Source organism: Phycodurus eques, chromosome 4 (assembly GCF_024500275.1).
Source record: "Phycodurus eques isolate BA_2022a chromosome 4, UOR_Pequ_1.1, whole genome shotgun sequence".
Classification (NCBI taxonomy): domain Eukaryota; kingdom Metazoa; phylum Chordata; class Actinopteri; order Syngnathiformes; family Syngnathidae; genus Phycodurus; species Phycodurus eques.
In genome coordinates this window covers 29,291,187-29,307,357 of record NC_084528.1, presented here as the reverse complement: position 1 = coordinate 29,307,357, position 16,171 = coordinate 29,291,187, and the positions used below count along the sequence as shown (strand labels likewise).

At 41.1% G+C, this 16,171-nt stretch overlaps 1 protein-coding gene across 2 annotated transcripts in view; it reads left to right on the top strand.

Annotated features, from left to right (window-relative positions):
* Positions 1 to 15,732, top strand: part of si:dkey-233k19.3 (dynein axonemal heavy chain 11) — a 40,884-nt gene extending 25,152 nt beyond the window's left edge. For both annotated transcript variants that reach the window (XM_061675829.1, XM_061675830.1), the window contains 23 exons: positions 282 to 464; positions 1,555 to 1,656; positions 1,770 to 1,904; positions 2,765 to 2,938; positions 3,041 to 3,276; positions 3,434 to 3,556; positions 7,443 to 7,647; positions 7,739 to 7,903; positions 8,082 to 8,222; positions 8,462 to 8,632; positions 9,027 to 9,149; positions 9,269 to 9,462; positions 9,898 to 10,046; positions 10,126 to 10,253; positions 10,558 to 10,785; positions 10,875 to 11,066; positions 11,950 to 12,069; positions 12,459 to 12,701; positions 12,794 to 12,976; positions 13,052 to 13,167; positions 14,314 to 14,426; positions 14,496 to 14,636; positions 14,727 to 15,732. In XM_061675829.1, coding sequence (XP_061531813.1) covers positions 282 to 464; positions 1,555 to 1,656; positions 1,770 to 1,904; positions 2,765 to 2,938; positions 3,041 to 3,276; positions 3,434 to 3,556; positions 7,443 to 7,647; positions 7,739 to 7,903; positions 8,082 to 8,222; positions 8,462 to 8,632; positions 9,027 to 9,149; positions 9,269 to 9,462; positions 9,898 to 10,046; positions 10,126 to 10,253; positions 10,558 to 10,785; positions 10,875 to 11,066; positions 11,950 to 12,069; positions 12,459 to 12,701; positions 12,794 to 12,976; positions 13,052 to 13,167; positions 14,314 to 14,426; positions 14,496 to 14,636; positions 14,727 to 14,974 — 3,813 coding nt within the window. In that variant the 3' untranslated portion in view covers positions 14,975 to 15,732. The remainder of the gene's footprint in view (positions 1 to 281; positions 465 to 1,554; positions 1,657 to 1,769; positions 1,905 to 2,764; positions 2,939 to 3,040; positions 3,277 to 3,433; positions 3,557 to 7,442; positions 7,648 to 7,738; positions 7,904 to 8,081; positions 8,223 to 8,461; positions 8,633 to 9,026; positions 9,150 to 9,268; positions 9,463 to 9,897; positions 10,047 to 10,125; positions 10,254 to 10,557; positions 10,786 to 10,874; positions 11,067 to 11,949; positions 12,070 to 12,458; positions 12,702 to 12,793; positions 12,977 to 13,051; positions 13,168 to 14,313; positions 14,427 to 14,495; positions 14,637 to 14,726) is intronic.
* The last annotated feature ends 439 nt before the right edge of the window (positions 15,733 to 16,171 follow it).

Genomic DNA, 16,171 nt, shown 5'->3' with positions numbered 1-16,171 from the left:
TTCATTGTGTTTTAGCTAAAAACAAAAATACCAGTAGGTCTAAAAGCACAAAGGGTTAATGAATAGGCCGGCTATTAATGTTTAAATTTTCGTGCAAATATATTGATGCAGTTGATGCATTTAAAATAACAACTTTGGGCTAGTATATTCAATAGAATTTGGTATAATGAATAACGATATTTTTTTATGGCCAGCCAGCCCAAGCTACAAACCTAATTTGTGATACTTTTAGTCCTTAATGTGTAAACATTTTAACGTCCCTCTTACGTGTGGTGTATCAGGTGGATGATTTTCTGCAGGCACTGGTGTCATATGACAAGGAGCACATCCATGAGTCCTGTTTGAATGTGGTCAAACAATATTACCTTAAAAAGCCCGACTTCCACCCTGACCAAGTTAGGACCAAATCTACGGCTGCAGCAGGACTCTGTGCCTGGACAGTTAACATTGTTCGATACTACGAGGTTTGACACACATCTAATGTTCTCCATACAATTTGCTTTTGTTATGGAGAATTACAGAATTATTACATTGCAGAAGTGGATTATTGTTAGGCTTTACACGATCAGGATTTTTAGGGCCGATCACTGATCAGCAAGTTTAAAAAAACGATAACCGATCCGATCACATGATGGAGGAATGTGATTTTTCAATTGTACAATATGTTCCTTGGCTCCATAACGGTTGGAAATCACTGCTCTAGTCAGGTCATGTATTCTAATCAGTCAGGTCAAACCAACATTACAACATGACAGAAATAATGGGTGCTAACTTACTGTAATTAAATTACTTTATTTATAATTAAATTACTTCAGCCACACCAAAACTTTAGAGCATGATTCGACAGAACGGCGGCATGTTTACGTACAACCGTTCGTGCTAGCACTAGCTTGCTAGGCTACATAACGTTTTTGTTGCCTGCTTGCGAGCCGTGTCATATTAAAAAGTACGTGAACATACCTGAAGCAAGCCTGAAACAAACGTCCTCTCCTGAGCACCGGTGACCACCAACACACTTTTTTTCCCCATTTTGTTCTTACCAACACACTGCGCAATCCATTATTGTTGTGTATCCGGTCGCGTTTGTGTTGACACGATGAAGCCCAGAGATCGGAAAAAACTGGATGCGGATGTATCGGAATACAAGATTTTATCGCAGTAGTCTGACATAGTGCAATCGTGAAAGAGCAAATTTGTCTTGTAGCCTGATCCGCGCGGTCGTTAAGTGTTGTCTGTCTCAGACGTGTTGTCTGTTCCACATCTCCGACATGTTTTTTTTTTTTTTTTTTTTTAAATAACTTTGTTGGCCATCAGCTATTTATAGGACTACGCCAAATGACACGCGACAAGGCTAAAAGAATCTAGCTTTTGGATTCAAATATACTGTGCACGATGGCGACACGGAGTCAATGTCTTTTGCGGTGCCGATCAATGACATCATTGATCGGATCTGCGAATTATGACATTAAAGCCGATCAGCATAAAATGCTAATTATCATCCTATACCGATAAGGCTGATAAAATCGGTGTGAAGTCTACTTATTGTTATTCCAGATTTATTGTGAGGTCATTCCAAAGAGGCATGCTTTATCCCATGCTAATGCAGAACTAGAAACTGCAACAACTAAACTGCTGGCCATCCAAAAGAAGTTGGTAGTGAGTACAAATATTTTTTATATTCTTTGTTAACTTAGCCGTGTGGTTTGCTGGTCATATGTTACTGTAACAATGACATATTCTCGCTCTTTGCCCTTGTTGTTGCTCTCTAGGAATTGGATGCTAACCTGCAGAATCTTACAGCTCAGTTTGAGAGAGCTACAGCTGAGAAAATCAGCTGCCAACAGGATGTAACCTGCACCAACCAGACCATAGAGCTGGCCAACCGACTAGTCAGGGGCTTAGAGGTAATCAGTGAAAGAATTTGGGAGCCAGAGGTTGTGGTTGCTATCGTTGCTACTGAATTTGCTTGCATAGAATAATATATGCATTTGAACATGTTCCATTGCTGTATAATTTCTCCAATATTATATTTAACTCGTGTAAACCCCCACCAGTGCCTTTTCCAGTCTTCAGTGTATATTGCAGTTATAAATGCTAATATCACATAAAAGATGACCATTCAAGTGGTCATTTCGTAAGTTTGACTTTCTTATTCCATAAAATAAATGTGGTTTGCATGGAACAGCTTGGCTTTTAAGCATATCAAGATAAATGTTTTGTCTTTATGGCATTGACCTGGAAGCAATATTGTTCCGACTAATAAATCAGGCCATCTATATTTAATCATTGACTTACCTCAAAGCCTCAACAGCTGTTGGAAATTAACTATGTCTCACACTGGACTGAATGATATTACAGGCAATCCATAATACATTAGAGTAAAATTATAGTGATTTTTAACTGTCTGAGAATTTATTATGTGACATATTCCAGATCTACGGCCCCTTGTAAGAAAATGTCATGCGTGATTTATCGCTGTAGAGCTGTCACAGTCGTTTGAATGTTGTATTGAATGTTTAGATAAATGCTGAAATGATGCAGAGTGAATCTGAGACCAAACTTTAAGCTCTGTTTTATGGGATGTACATTGATGTTTTTACAACCACATCTTTGATTCAGGCTCTCCATGTAGTAAAATAAATATTGAACTTTGTCATTATGGGTGCATTCTAATTGTCAAGTCCTTATCTTTCCGTGCCTAATCCTTCGGTATTTATATGAAAATAAATCACAATCTTTTTTTTGTCTGTTTCTTGTCTTTCAGTCAGAGAAGGAACGTTGGTCACAGACGCTTGTTCAGTATGAGAAACAACAGAACACCCTGTGTGGGGATGTTGCCCTCACGTCAGCATTTGTCTCCTACATGGGTTACTTTACCAGGCAGTATCGTGCTGAACTCTTCATTGAAAAATGGATCCCGTTCCTCAGATCTCATAAGGTTAAATGTCATCTGTGTCACGCTGTAGCGGTGAAACCTCTTTTACAAGCATCATCGCTGCTTCCAGTGCTCAGCGATATCAATCCCTGGCTTCCGTTCCAGGTCTCTGTACCCCTGACAGACGGCCTGGATCCCATCCTCATGCTTACAGATGATGCCGCTGTGGCTGCTTGGCATAACCAGGGTCTGCCAAATGATAGGATGTCAACTGAGAACGCTGCCATCCTGACCACCAGTGAGCGTTGGCCACTCATGGTTGACCCACAGCAGCAGGGCATCAAGTGGATACGAAGCCACCAAGGCTCCAAGTTGAGAGTGGTGCAACAGGGACAGAACGGGTGAGAAAGAGTTGTGATGTGATGCGTATGAAGGAAATTTGACTATGGTTATTTTCTTGCTTTTGTTTATAAGACTCAAACCTTTCTCTTTACAGCTAAGATTATCATACAGTAGGGTACTAATCTGCAATCCTGATTTTGTTTTGTTTTTCGACAGTTACCTCAATGTAATTGAAGAGGCATTAGCCTGTGGTGAAACAGTTCTAATTGAGAATGTGCTGGAAAAATTCGACCCAGTCTTGCAACCTCTCCTGGGTAAAAACACCATCAAAAGGGGAAGGTTAGTTTTTCTTTAACTGCAATATTACAGCACAGCCAAAAGTGATTTAATTTAACCCCCAACTGTTTTTGTTTTTTGCCTATTGAAACACAAATGAATGCATCAGCAATGTGTTTGTGGTTTAAGACACTGGGATCAGATTACCAGGTTGAATCTCACTGAGAGCTGGAACATCAGCAAGACATTATCATTGGCTGTTCTTCAGATTATTAATGGCTGTGCTGAACATATTCTGAATCCATGAATACAACATATTGATCCACCCCTCAAGACAGGTGATAGATGTATATTTGTGTGTTCATATTCTTTAGGCCTGATGAATATTGAACAGCTGAGCCTCAGTATAAAAGCAGAATGGAGAGCATTCATGGTTTATGTATTAGGACTCACAAGAAAGGTAGCAGGAAGCTCCCAATGCAGTGGCCCTCCATCATGATTGCAAACTTAATGTGGCTTCAAAAATCTCATAAGGATTTGCTGCATGTTAAACCTTTGCCCATATGTAATCAGGGAGAGCCTTTAAAGAGCTTTACAATTTATTTTTGCTATATACTTTTCTTGATATTATCCCATTGAGTTCTAATAAGTCTGGGAGTCTTTCCTTGATGGTTGTACTGTAAATGGCATTTGTTCTGGAAACCAAAACCGCATTTGATTTGAGCCCTCCACGGGTGTTCGTACTGCTCAATGTTTTCCGCCTAATCCAAGTGTGTTAACATATGTACCGTTAACCAAATTAGTTTTAGTATTCACAAAATCCGTCCTAAAGTCTATTGACATCTTCACGCTGACTCCCACCAAACATATGTATGTACTGTACATATGGATTTTGCTCTGCTTTGTGTATGACTGTTAGTATGAAACTTCTTTTTGCACATCTGTCGCGCTTCCTCTGACATCCTGTCTTTTCTGAGAACACAATTTATCACATTAGATCTGATTATCAGTTTATCCCTTGAAGATGACCCTCACACTTGTTTCTATCGATGATTAATACAACCAGCAGAGCCAGCCATGATGGATCTGGTGGGGCTTCACAGCTGAAGTTCATTAATAATTGGAATGTTGTAGAGTGTGAAGTAATGAATACTAATTATTCCTTTCATGGCTGACGGAAGACTACAAGACAATCCATCAGCAAACTTTAATTTGGTGGAGTAATGGTTCTATCAATAGTACATTAAGTCTGGCTTGTGAAGATAGAGAGTTGAACCCGATTAGGACGCGAGGAACCTGCGCTGTAGAACCATGGCCTTGCCTGCCATCCAAGTGGTAATTAGAGAAAAATGAAAAGCCACTAGGTTCGTCAAGCCTGTGCTAATTTAATTGAAATGCAGGTACAGATACATATTGGCTATGGAGCAAACAATCTTTTATATTCATTCAGAATTATTTCTCTGACTTAAGTTGGTGTTAAGTTTGTTGTGCTAAAAAATAGGTTTTACACGATCAGGATTTTTGGGGCCGGTCACCGATCAGAGAGTTAAAAAAAAACGATAACCTATCACAAGATGGAGCAATGTGTCTATTTAAATGACATGTTCATTTACTGTATATACGTGTGTACTTAATTTCTCCAAAAATTATATTTACAATAAATAATGTATCTACGCTCATCTATTTATGCCAGTGAGGCATAGTGACAGACAGAACAAATAAATGGTCTTCTATTAGATTGCAGGAAGTACATAAAATAATTAATAATTATTCACTTTTGTGATATTTTTTATTTTTCAATTGTAAAATATGTTCCTTGGCTCCATAAAGGTTGGAAATCACTCCTCTAGTCAGTTCATGTGTTCTAATCAGTCAGGTCAAACCAACATTACAACATGGCAGAACTAATGGGTGCTGATTTACTATAATTAAATTACTTTATTGTAATTAAATTACGCATTTGAGTTGACAAGATAAGCCCAAGGATCTTAAAAAACGGGATGCGGTTGTATCAGAATACAAGATTTTATTGCAGTAGTCTGACATATTGCAATCGTGAAAAAAAGACCAAATTTCTCTTGTAGTCTGATCCAGGCATTACGTGTTGTCTGTCTCAGACCCCCCAATCGTCACAACCATTTATAAAACCAACTAAAAATAAGCTTTAGTAATAGAAATATGGATAAAATGTTGACAAATAGCTAAAATAAGCTAATAATTACATTTTTTTGTTCCCTCCAAGGGGGATTAACCTCCAAACCCACTCACCATAAATGACAGCTCGGATGTAAACTTTAAAAAAAGGCATAGAAAATTAGTTTGTGTGCCGTCAATATTCAAATCTGAAACATTTAAACAATATGCAAATTAGAGTATGTGAAAATAAATTTGGATTGTCGATACGAATAGAATACAATATCAAATTAGGCCCTGTACAGGCAAGAATGTGCGCTTGTAGACTTCCTCAGGGCAGTCTCGCTCGATGCTCCAGCAGTAATCTGCCATCATGTTTTTGTCCCATCTGCCTTGGTGGTGATGTTCCAAGGTCATGAGGTCTTGATGGAATCGCTCACCTTGTTCATCACTAACAGCCCCGAGGTTATCGGGGAATTCATCAAGGTGACTATTGAGCTTGATACTCATGTTGCACCCAAGTTTGTGAAAAGCTAACAGCATTGTAATAACCACAACTTGGTAGTTATCTGCCTATTTGTTCCCAAGAAGGTTTCATGTAACTGCCACAAAAGATAGCCATGCCGCTTTCTCCTTGTCATTCATCTTTTTGACAATTTCCTTATCACGTACAAGGGTACAAATCTGAGGTCCATCGAACACACCTGCCTTGATTTTGTCAAACGACAATTGAGGAAGAGCAGTAAGTATATGCTGAAAACATTCACGACCATTATCCAGTGCCTTCACAAACTGTTTCCTCAAGCCAAGTTTTATGTGGAGTGGGTTGGGGGGGATGGGAGAAACTAGGAATATAGAATAAAATTGGAATGTCCCATCATTGGTGAGCTATTTTTTAGGACAGGCTTGTGGGCTACTCGTGGCCCTCAGGGGCAACCTGCTGCCTGCTGACACCAGGTTAATAATCTCTAATTTAGTAGCACGAATACACACGCACGCACACACAAACACATATGCATTGTAATCCCCAAATGAATTATTGTGAGGTGTTCCTGGTCCCTTGAAAAGTGCTACATAAATATTTATTGCTGTAAAAACATATTGTAAAGGGTTCAAGTTACACTGGCTATATGATACAGCTTTTGATGCTGATACATAATTAGCTGATTGATTGTTAAGAAATCTGTTGCTTTTGAAGAATAGACCGTTGATTCATCCACTATTTAAACAATCAATAAAAAATGGAGTTCACTACATGGCTTCAACTAGTTGAGACACTATTGTTTCAGTCTGAACTGGTTTGTGACCGAAAGGTGAGCATACAGATGGGAAGTTGAGCCACATTCACAAATACTGTATGTATGTCTGCGAATATATATGTTACTGTAGCGTATATTAGTCAAATAACAATGTTGGATATGCTCATCGTTTTGGTTCGGGAAGGAGTCTTTTGAAACCAGGAATCAAGATTTGACGGGAAGCTGCTAATTAGGTTAATGTCCACTTGACGTACACCAGGCATTCTCCTAGTGGCCGTCTCACAGCAGGGCAGCGTGGAGGAATTGGGTTATCAAGTGGTTGGGAGTCCCTGTAGCACCTCCAATTGCGGGAGCATAGTCGCTACATTACTATACTACTATATTTTTCAGACAATAATTTAGTGTCTCCTTTCTTAATGAGTGTTGCCTATTGATCTTGGAAACCCCAATTCAAGTCTTATTTTATTTAAATCCTTAACACAATCTGTACAGTGTTGCTGTGTATGATATTAGCTATTCAAGTTGGACTTCTGGCTAACTGTTTTTTTGTGATCCAGGTACATTCAGATTGGTGGGAAGGAGTGTGAATACAACAGTGACTTCCGTCTTATTCTGCACACCAAACTGGCCAATCCCCATTTCCCTCCTGAACTCCAGGCTCAAACAACCCTCATCAACTTCACGGTGACCCCAGCTGGTCTGGAGGAGCAGCTGCTGGGACAAGTAGTATCCCGGGAAAGGCCTGACCTTGAAGACCTGAAGGTAAAACCTCATAGTCCTTTAGTTAATTTACCTACGAGCCTTCAGGCCATGATGATAGAGAGGAATGATTGTTTTGTGCACTCCGTCAAAGATGGAGCTGACCAGGCAGCAGAACCACTTTAAGATTGAGCTTAAAAGGTTGGAGGACGACCTGCTGAGTCGCCTCTCTACAGCCTATGGTAATTTCTTGGGTGATATTTCTCTGGTGGAGCAACTTGAGATCACCAAGACCACAGCTGCCCACATTCAAGACAAAGTACGACACTTAACACATTGCAGTGTTGCATTTCTCTTGTCAGTCAAGTTTTTTGAATGTCTCTCATCTTTTATTGTACAAGCAGTAAACGGTATGCAGTTTGGAATATGTGTAATGAGCAGCTTTTGGAGCATGACTGAGAGCCTCATAGCTCATTCTGTGCATTTGGAACACACAGGTGTTGGAGGCCCGAGAGAATGAGACAAAGATCAACGAGGCTCGGGAAATATACCGCCCTGCTGCTGAGAGAGCGTCACTCCTCTTCTTCATCATCAATGACCTCAGCAAGATTAACCCCATTTACCAGTTTTCCCTCAAGGTATTGTAGCTTTTTACCCCTGAAATCCTCTCGGTGCTTACTCCATTTTGTTTAACTCATTTTTCAATTAAGAGTTAGATTTTTAATTAGGAGGTTTAAGGTATTAGTTGTTTTGTACATTTTACCCCAACTGTGTAGTTCAGTTTAAATGTGTACATTTTGTGTCTCACTGTCCAGCCATTGCTTAACCTTCAATTAAAAGTCTTTTCACATACACTGTCTTTTGTGATGTTTTGCAGAGTTTTATCTCAGTATTTATCAAAGCGATGGAGCATGCGGAATGTGAGGAGGATGTGAGCGGCAGAGTGGCCGCTCTCACCGAGGCCATCACCTATTCTGTATTCCTGTACACTAGCCAGGGCCTGTTTGAGAGAGACAAGTTAACCTTCTTGTCACACACTGCCTTCCAGGTGAGGGACTTTGGACCGCCTTGAAGGTGGAGCGTCCTGTCATCATGATCAATCAAAATGTATTTCTGCCCTCATATTAACTTCAATTAAAAGCAGTCAGCAGGACTATACGCTGCTATTGATTACCTCTCACCCTTCGCTCACCAGCTGCTGTTCAAACAGTAGGTTCTGACAAGGGGGTTGGTTCTGGTGGCATAATGGAATTATCAGTCATTGTGGCTACTTTTTTCCATCGAAGACATTGTGTAGTACTGAAGACTGTCCTATTTTACAATCTAAAGTACTCAGCCGGATGTAGTAATGGTGTCCCTTTGCCAAGGAGTTGTTTTTAAACTTTGAGTTGCTTTGAAAATGACTGATAAGACAAAAATCAATAAAATACTCATCCCTCCAGATTCAGCTCAAGCAGAACCTGATCGATGCCAAGGAGCTTAACTTTCTTCTTCGTTTCCCGGTGGAAGCTAGCAAAATTAGCCCCGTGGCCTTCCTTTCACCACATGCCTGGGGAGCCATTAAGGTACCTTAATGTGGAGGATGAAATCATACACGATGTGAAGTTGATGTCAGCCATCAGTGTTCCATATATATCCGACTTTTTTGTGTCAAGAGAGTTGACAATGTATCATATGTCTGTAGACCATTTCTTCAATGGAGGCGTTTAATGGACTGGACCGAGACATAGAAAGTTCACCTAAGCGTTGGAGGAAGATTGTTGAATCCAGTTGTCCTGAAAAAGAAAGACTTCCACAGGACTGGAAATATAAGAGTTGCATTCAGAAGCTTATTATCCTGAGAGCTCTGCGCCCTGATAGAGTGATGTACACATTAAGGTAACTACAATACCAAGTGGCGGCACGCTGGGTGACTGGTTAGCACAGCTTCCTCACAGTTCTGAGGACCGGGGTTCAAATCCCGGACTCGCCTGTGTGGAGTTCTCCCCATGCCTGTGTGTGTTTTCTCCGTGTACTCCGGTTTCCTCCCACATCCCAAAAACACTAGTGGTAGGATGATTGAAGACTCTAAATTTCCCGTAGGTGTGAATGTGAGTGCGAATGGTTGTTTGTTTCTATGTGCCCTGCTATTGGCTGGCGGACAGTTCAGGGTGTACCCCGCCTTTCGCCTGAAGATAGCTGGCATAGGCTCCACCACGCCCACGACCCTTGTGAGGATAACCGGTAGAGAAAATGGATGGATGGACAATACCAAGCATATTCATGGTTGTGATCAGTGTACAGAATGTTCAATAATCTTGAGTTTCCTGGCAGGAATTTTGTGGAAGACTTCATGGGAACAAAATATGTTGAGACTGCAAGGTTGGAATTTGGCAAGTTGTACGAAAGTACCAGCCCATCAACACCTGTCTTTTTTATCCTCTCACCTGGTGTCAATCCACTCAAAGATGTAGAGAAACTAGGTACAACACTTACACCAGGTCCAATATCATCAATTTCTTGCTCTGGGGAAAAAAAAAATCATTTATTTTGTTTATATAGGGTTAATGCTGGGACTGTCAATCGAACTGGGCAGTTTGCACAATGTTTCACTGGGACAGGGACAGGAAGATGTAGCTGAAAGGGTGCTCAGGAATGCTTCTAAACTTGGACACTGGGTCATTCTGCAGGTAAGAAGATTTCCTATTCGCAGGCTATTGTAGTTGCACCAGGCTGTGCTTTTAGCCAATGCCACTAATGATACTATCGCCCCCTGAATGGGAAATTTGGTTCAATAAAAAACATAATTGGCTAGATCAGCCCCATAAATGCTTCCTTTGATAGTAGAAATTGGCAGCCAAGCGAATCCCACAGGGTTGTCGTCATAATTACCAGCAAAATAAGACATTTTTAGAAGAATCTTTTAAGAAATTAACTATTTTGCCTAAAAACAATGTAATGCTTTATTCTTTACTGTATATGTTGGCTCCTTAGAATGTTCACCTGGTAGCACGCTGGCTCCCTGCTCTTGAAGCTCTACTGGAGAGCGAGGCAGTGGATTGTCACCCCAGCTACAGAGTGTTCATCACTGGGGAACCAGCACCTAGCCCCGAGCAGCACGTAATCCCCAGAGGCATTCTCGAGAATGCCATCAAAATAACCAACGAGCCGCCCACTGGCATGAATCCCAGTCTGCATGCAGCCCTTAACAACTTTAGTCAAGTAGGTTTATATTGAAGAAATTAGATTTTCGACGGAAAAGCTCTTTTGGTGCAACAATGTGATTAATTGATATTTATTTTGTTTTTTAGGACACTCTGGACATGTGCTCACGAGAACAGGAATTCAACTCCATGTTCTTCTCCCTCTGCTTCTTTCATGCATGTGTCACGGAGCGCCGAAGGTTTGGCCCCCAAGGGTGGAACCACAAGTATCCCTTTAACACCGGAGACCTCACCATCTCAGCTAATGTTTTATTCAACTACTTAGAGTCCAACTCCAAGGTGATTTCATTAATCTTTCACCATTGTTTTAAATATTTTTCACAATTGGCTGTATACGGTATATTCTTTTCTAATAATTACCCAGTATTGTGTAGTTAAAAAAAATACCTATGTTCTGTATTGCATCTGGTCAGTAATTCAAATTTTCCGTACCGCTTATCCTCACTAGGGTTACAGGCGCCCTGGAGCCTATCTCAGCCGACTCTGGGCGGTAAATCTAATTAATTAGTGAAATGTTTTCACTCTTATGATTGATATTGCGGATTCCCATTATTTCACATTTATGTTTGCTATAAACATGCAAGCTGTAATTTAGCTTTATTTCAAGACGACAAAAAAATCCATTCTCTGGTGTACTCGCAGCTGCTCATGTGTTTCTCTTAGAGCTTCTATTAACCCGGTCAGAACCAATCACATCTCCAAGGTGTTCTGCCCTCCAAAAAAACGAATGTCCTTCATTATGTTAACCAAACAGTAACCTGTATGTGCGTATACAGAGAATTCATTAGGAGAGCAATGAAGCGTTTTCCTAAATGTAATTACATGCAGCCAATGTGACAGTTCACAACACTACATAAGTGATCACTGCAATTAGAGCTGACGAAGGAAGCAATTTGCAAAACAATACAGGTACAAATGATTGTGAACCTCCAGCTTTGGTAATTTATTATGAATCACAGGTTATCTTCTCCCTCTTTAACCTCTCACAGATGATCATCCGATGCTGAGGGGAAAACTTGTCACACATCAGATCATTGTGTTTCAAGAAGCATCGTTTTCTTCTATTTCCCTGCAGTTATTATGTACAGATCATATCATTATTGCTTGACGTAGCTAAAAAGAATTTGTTTTCTTATCAAGTGTGTGACTTAAGTTCATGCAGGTGCCATGGGAAGATCTGTGCTATCTCTTTGGGGAGATCATGTATGGTGGACACATTACTAATTACTGGGACAGAAGGCTGTGTAAGGCCTACCTGCAAGAATTTATGCATCCCAAAATGGTGAGTCAGTGCCATTTGATTTCCTTCTGCATCTATATTATGTAACATTTGTGTGAGAAGTTGCTCTTTCAGCTGGTATTCTTTATTAATTCTCAAAGAAGATGGCTATGTTGAAGTGAATGTTGCTATGTTAAAGTGATCATGTACATTTTTTTTTATTTCTTGTCAAGGTAAAGGGTGCCCTCTTGGGATGTAAAGCTTAACTGCAATTTTATTGTCTCCTTAGCGCACGCAGCTGTCAGTGTTGTGTGACAGCCCACTGAAGAAATTATTTGCCCAATATTGTGTGTGTGGTTCTTCTGTTTTCACCCAATGAGTTTGCCTAGCTGTCATACTGACTTCAGTGCACAAGTGATTGTATTTTTAAAAATCTAATTTTCACTTGACAGTTTGAAGGGGAGCTCTATCTGTGTCCTGGCTTCATGGCCCCTCCATTCATGGACCACAACGGGTACCACACTTATATTGATGAACATCTTCCACCTGAGAGTCCCTCTCTGTACGGCCTGCATCCAAATGCAGAGCTTGAGTGCCTCACTCTCACCTCGGACAACCTCTTAAAGACTCTGCTTGAGCTGCAGCCACAGGACTCCTCCAGAGGAGAGGGGGCAGTATCGAGCACAGAGGAGAAGGTGTGTCCACCACAACTCACTTTTTTAGAACAAACTCACTTGCATAAATCGCCAAACAAGGCTCACCGAACAATGCTAATTTTTTTTGTCAGGTCAAGTCTATCATTGAAGACCTTCTTGACAAGCTTCCTGAGCAGTATAACATGGCAGCAATGCTGGTCAAGGCATCAGAGCGAAGCCCGTACATTTCAGTCTGTTTGCAGGAATGTGAACGCATGAATCTTCTACTGGCAGAAATGAAGAAGAGTCTTGATGAACTAGATCTTGGCCTAAAGGTAGTGTGTTGAAGGGTCCCCTTGGTCATCAGTTTTATGTGCTGGATCATTCATTAGGATTCTATGTACTTGCAGGGAGAGCTAACCATCTCTTCTAGTATGGAGACTCTGCAGTCGGCCCTGTTCAGTGATGCTGTACCAGATTCCTGGGCCAGATTGGCTTACGCCTCCACCAAAACGCTTGCACAATGGTAAACAAAACACAGCTTCCTTTTTACTTAACATTTATCCATATTTTGCCATAAGTATTGCTTGCTGTTGGTTTTTAAACAATGGAGACGTAGCATGGTGGTCGACTGGTGAGCACATCTGCCTCACAGTTCTGGGGACCAGGCTTCAAATCCCGGCCCCGCCTGTGTAGAATTTGCATGTTCTCCCCATGCCTGGGTGGGATTTCTCCGGGCACTCCGGTTTCCTCCCACAACCCAAAAACATGCTTGGTAGGTTGATTGGAGACTCTAAATTGCTCGTATGAGTGAATGTGTGTGCGAATGGTTGTTTTGTTGTTTTTTGGATGTGCTCTGTTATTGGCTGGCGACCAGTTCAGGGTGTACCCCGCCTCCCGCCCGAAGATAGCTGGGATAGGCTTCAGCAGCCCGCGACCCTAGTGAGGATAAGCGCCTCACAGAATGGATGGATGGAGACGTAGCACTTCTGGTTAAGCAGTTATATAAAAGACCAAAGTGACAAAAGACCCCTTGATGTCAAATTTAACTTTTACAGTGCTGCTTTGAAAATGTACAGAAAGGATAAGGACCATATTTCACTCAGAATTGAGTTTTTCAGCAACATGGGTGTCACAGCGGCTGGTTAAGCACAATGTGCAAAACCCATCCATCCTTCCATCAATTTTCGATACTGCTCATTCTTGTTAGGGTCACAGGTGAGCTGAAGCCCATCCCAGCTGACTTTGGGCATGAGGTGGCCAATCACAGGACACATATCGCCAAACAAACATTCACACTCAGTCTTTGATAAACCTAACATGCATATTTTTTGGAATGGCCGAGCAAGTCGGAATACCTGCAGAGAGTCCACGCAAGCATCGGGAAAACGGGCAAACGCCACACAGGAAGACTGGAGCCTGTCTTTGAACCCAGGACTGTTAGTTCAAAGTCTTTAACAACAAAACAATGGAAAAACTGCCACAACAAATTCCACCAGCTAAAATATATAGTCGCAGACTAATTTGAAGCATTAAAGTGACCGCAAAACTGTGTCCTAACCTGCCCATCACAACGTTTTACGTTTCATTTGACGTTTAACTCAATAGTAATAGTATGCTGTCTCAGTCCATTCATGAAATAAGTCACATTGCGACTTGATTTGTGTTTTAGGTTCAGTGATATCAAGTGTAGCTGTCGCGACTTGGACAGCTGGACACAGGACCTTGTTCTACCTGCCGTTGTTTGGCTCTCGGGCCTCTTTAACCCGCAGTCTTTCCTCACCGGTGAGATCTCAAGATGAGTAGATAAAATGCACTTCAGAGAGTTAGTGTAGTTCTTGTGATGTTTGACAGCTATTCTGCAGAGCATTGCTCGTAGGAATCAGTGGCCCCTGGACAAAATGACGTTGACTGCAGATGTGACAAAGAAGACAAAAGATGATTTTGGCCATCCACCACGGGAGGGGGCCTATATTCACGGCCTCTTCATGGAAGGTAGAATAGATACAATATGCTATTCTTGCTAAATTACAAATTAGCGTTTCCAATTTGACTCAACATATAACCTGCCCCATGTCACTTCAGGAGCGCGTTGGGACACTCAGTCGGGAGTCATCGCCGAGGCAGTTTTGAGGGATCTGACCCTTCCCATGCCAGTGCTATATGTACGAGCTGCACCGGCGAAAGAGCAGGAGCTCAAAAACACTTACGAGTGTCCTGTGTACCGCACTAAACATCGCGGATCCACGTATGTTTGGACGTTTTATCTTCGAAACAAACAGCCTCCTGCGAAGTGGATTTTAGCTGGTGTGGCCCTGCTGCTTTCAGTGTGACGCCTAATGGAATGCAAATAGTATTATGATGCAAAGTTTTGCGTAGCATGTAAAAAACAATTTGATTTAGTCATGTACATATTTTTATACCTCTTGATCATACACAAACCTCTAGTACATATTTCTATGTTTTGACTTTGACATTGTTTGGTGTCAGCACAGCACTGATCATGTGGCGTGTTTTATTTTATTTTTTTATATATATATTTTTTTTCCTCTCAGAGATTTGCAAAATAAGAACAGAAGACCACGAGCTACATGTTTAAAGCAGCAAATGTCATCCAGACAGTGTTGAACCTCTCGCCTGAGATTGTTCAATCCGGCCATGATTTGTGCAGAACTTATGTCTCCATTTTAGACCATGTAATTCCGGATAGGGAGCATATTTTATTGGAAGGTCAAGATTAAAAAAACTCGCTGGTTGCCCTCTACTAACTGAATGATACACAATGCCGTCTGGAGAGATGCCGGCCTGAATTCCCAGGAGATGATGTGCATGGTTGCTATTGACTTTTAAATGAGGTGCATTTGACATTGACCTTTTGTACGGCTTCGGCAGAATACTAACAGGCTAGTGTAATTCATTCAGCTGGGCCTGCTGAAGAAACCTATTCAAAGCCATTGATAGTTTTCAATGAGACAGCAACACATCAGATTACACGTCTTTTATATGTCTGCTGTCTGTCCAGATGAACCAAAATAACCCAAAAGCTCTAACAAGACCCCCTGTAAGATCATTTAAAACAAAGATGTGCAAAATAAAGGGTATAATTATGAACATATTAAAGAATGTAGATGTAGTAGTATAATGTTTGCAAATAAATATGGCAAATAATGAATAAACGTGTTTCATGTACTATCCAACAACAGTTTTCAGTTTGAATTATTGCAACTGTGTTGCATAGAAGTTAGATATAATGTGAAAATTAGTGCTCATGCTTTTTTTCTAAGACTAACGGCTGTGTTTCTGCTAATTCCCCCTTGCATCCCTCGTATCAGCAGACAGAATTGTGGAGGATGAAGGATTGACTTTGTGTTTTGTATCGCACACAGGAAATGAAGAACTCGTCTTCCCAGTCGTGTCTCTTCATTTGCCCTCTCTTCCTCTCATTAGCGTCCCACAGCAACTAGCCAGTCATTTGGTGACAGGGAAATGATAACGTGCCCACAGTATTTGTGCGGAAATGGCAGGGTACG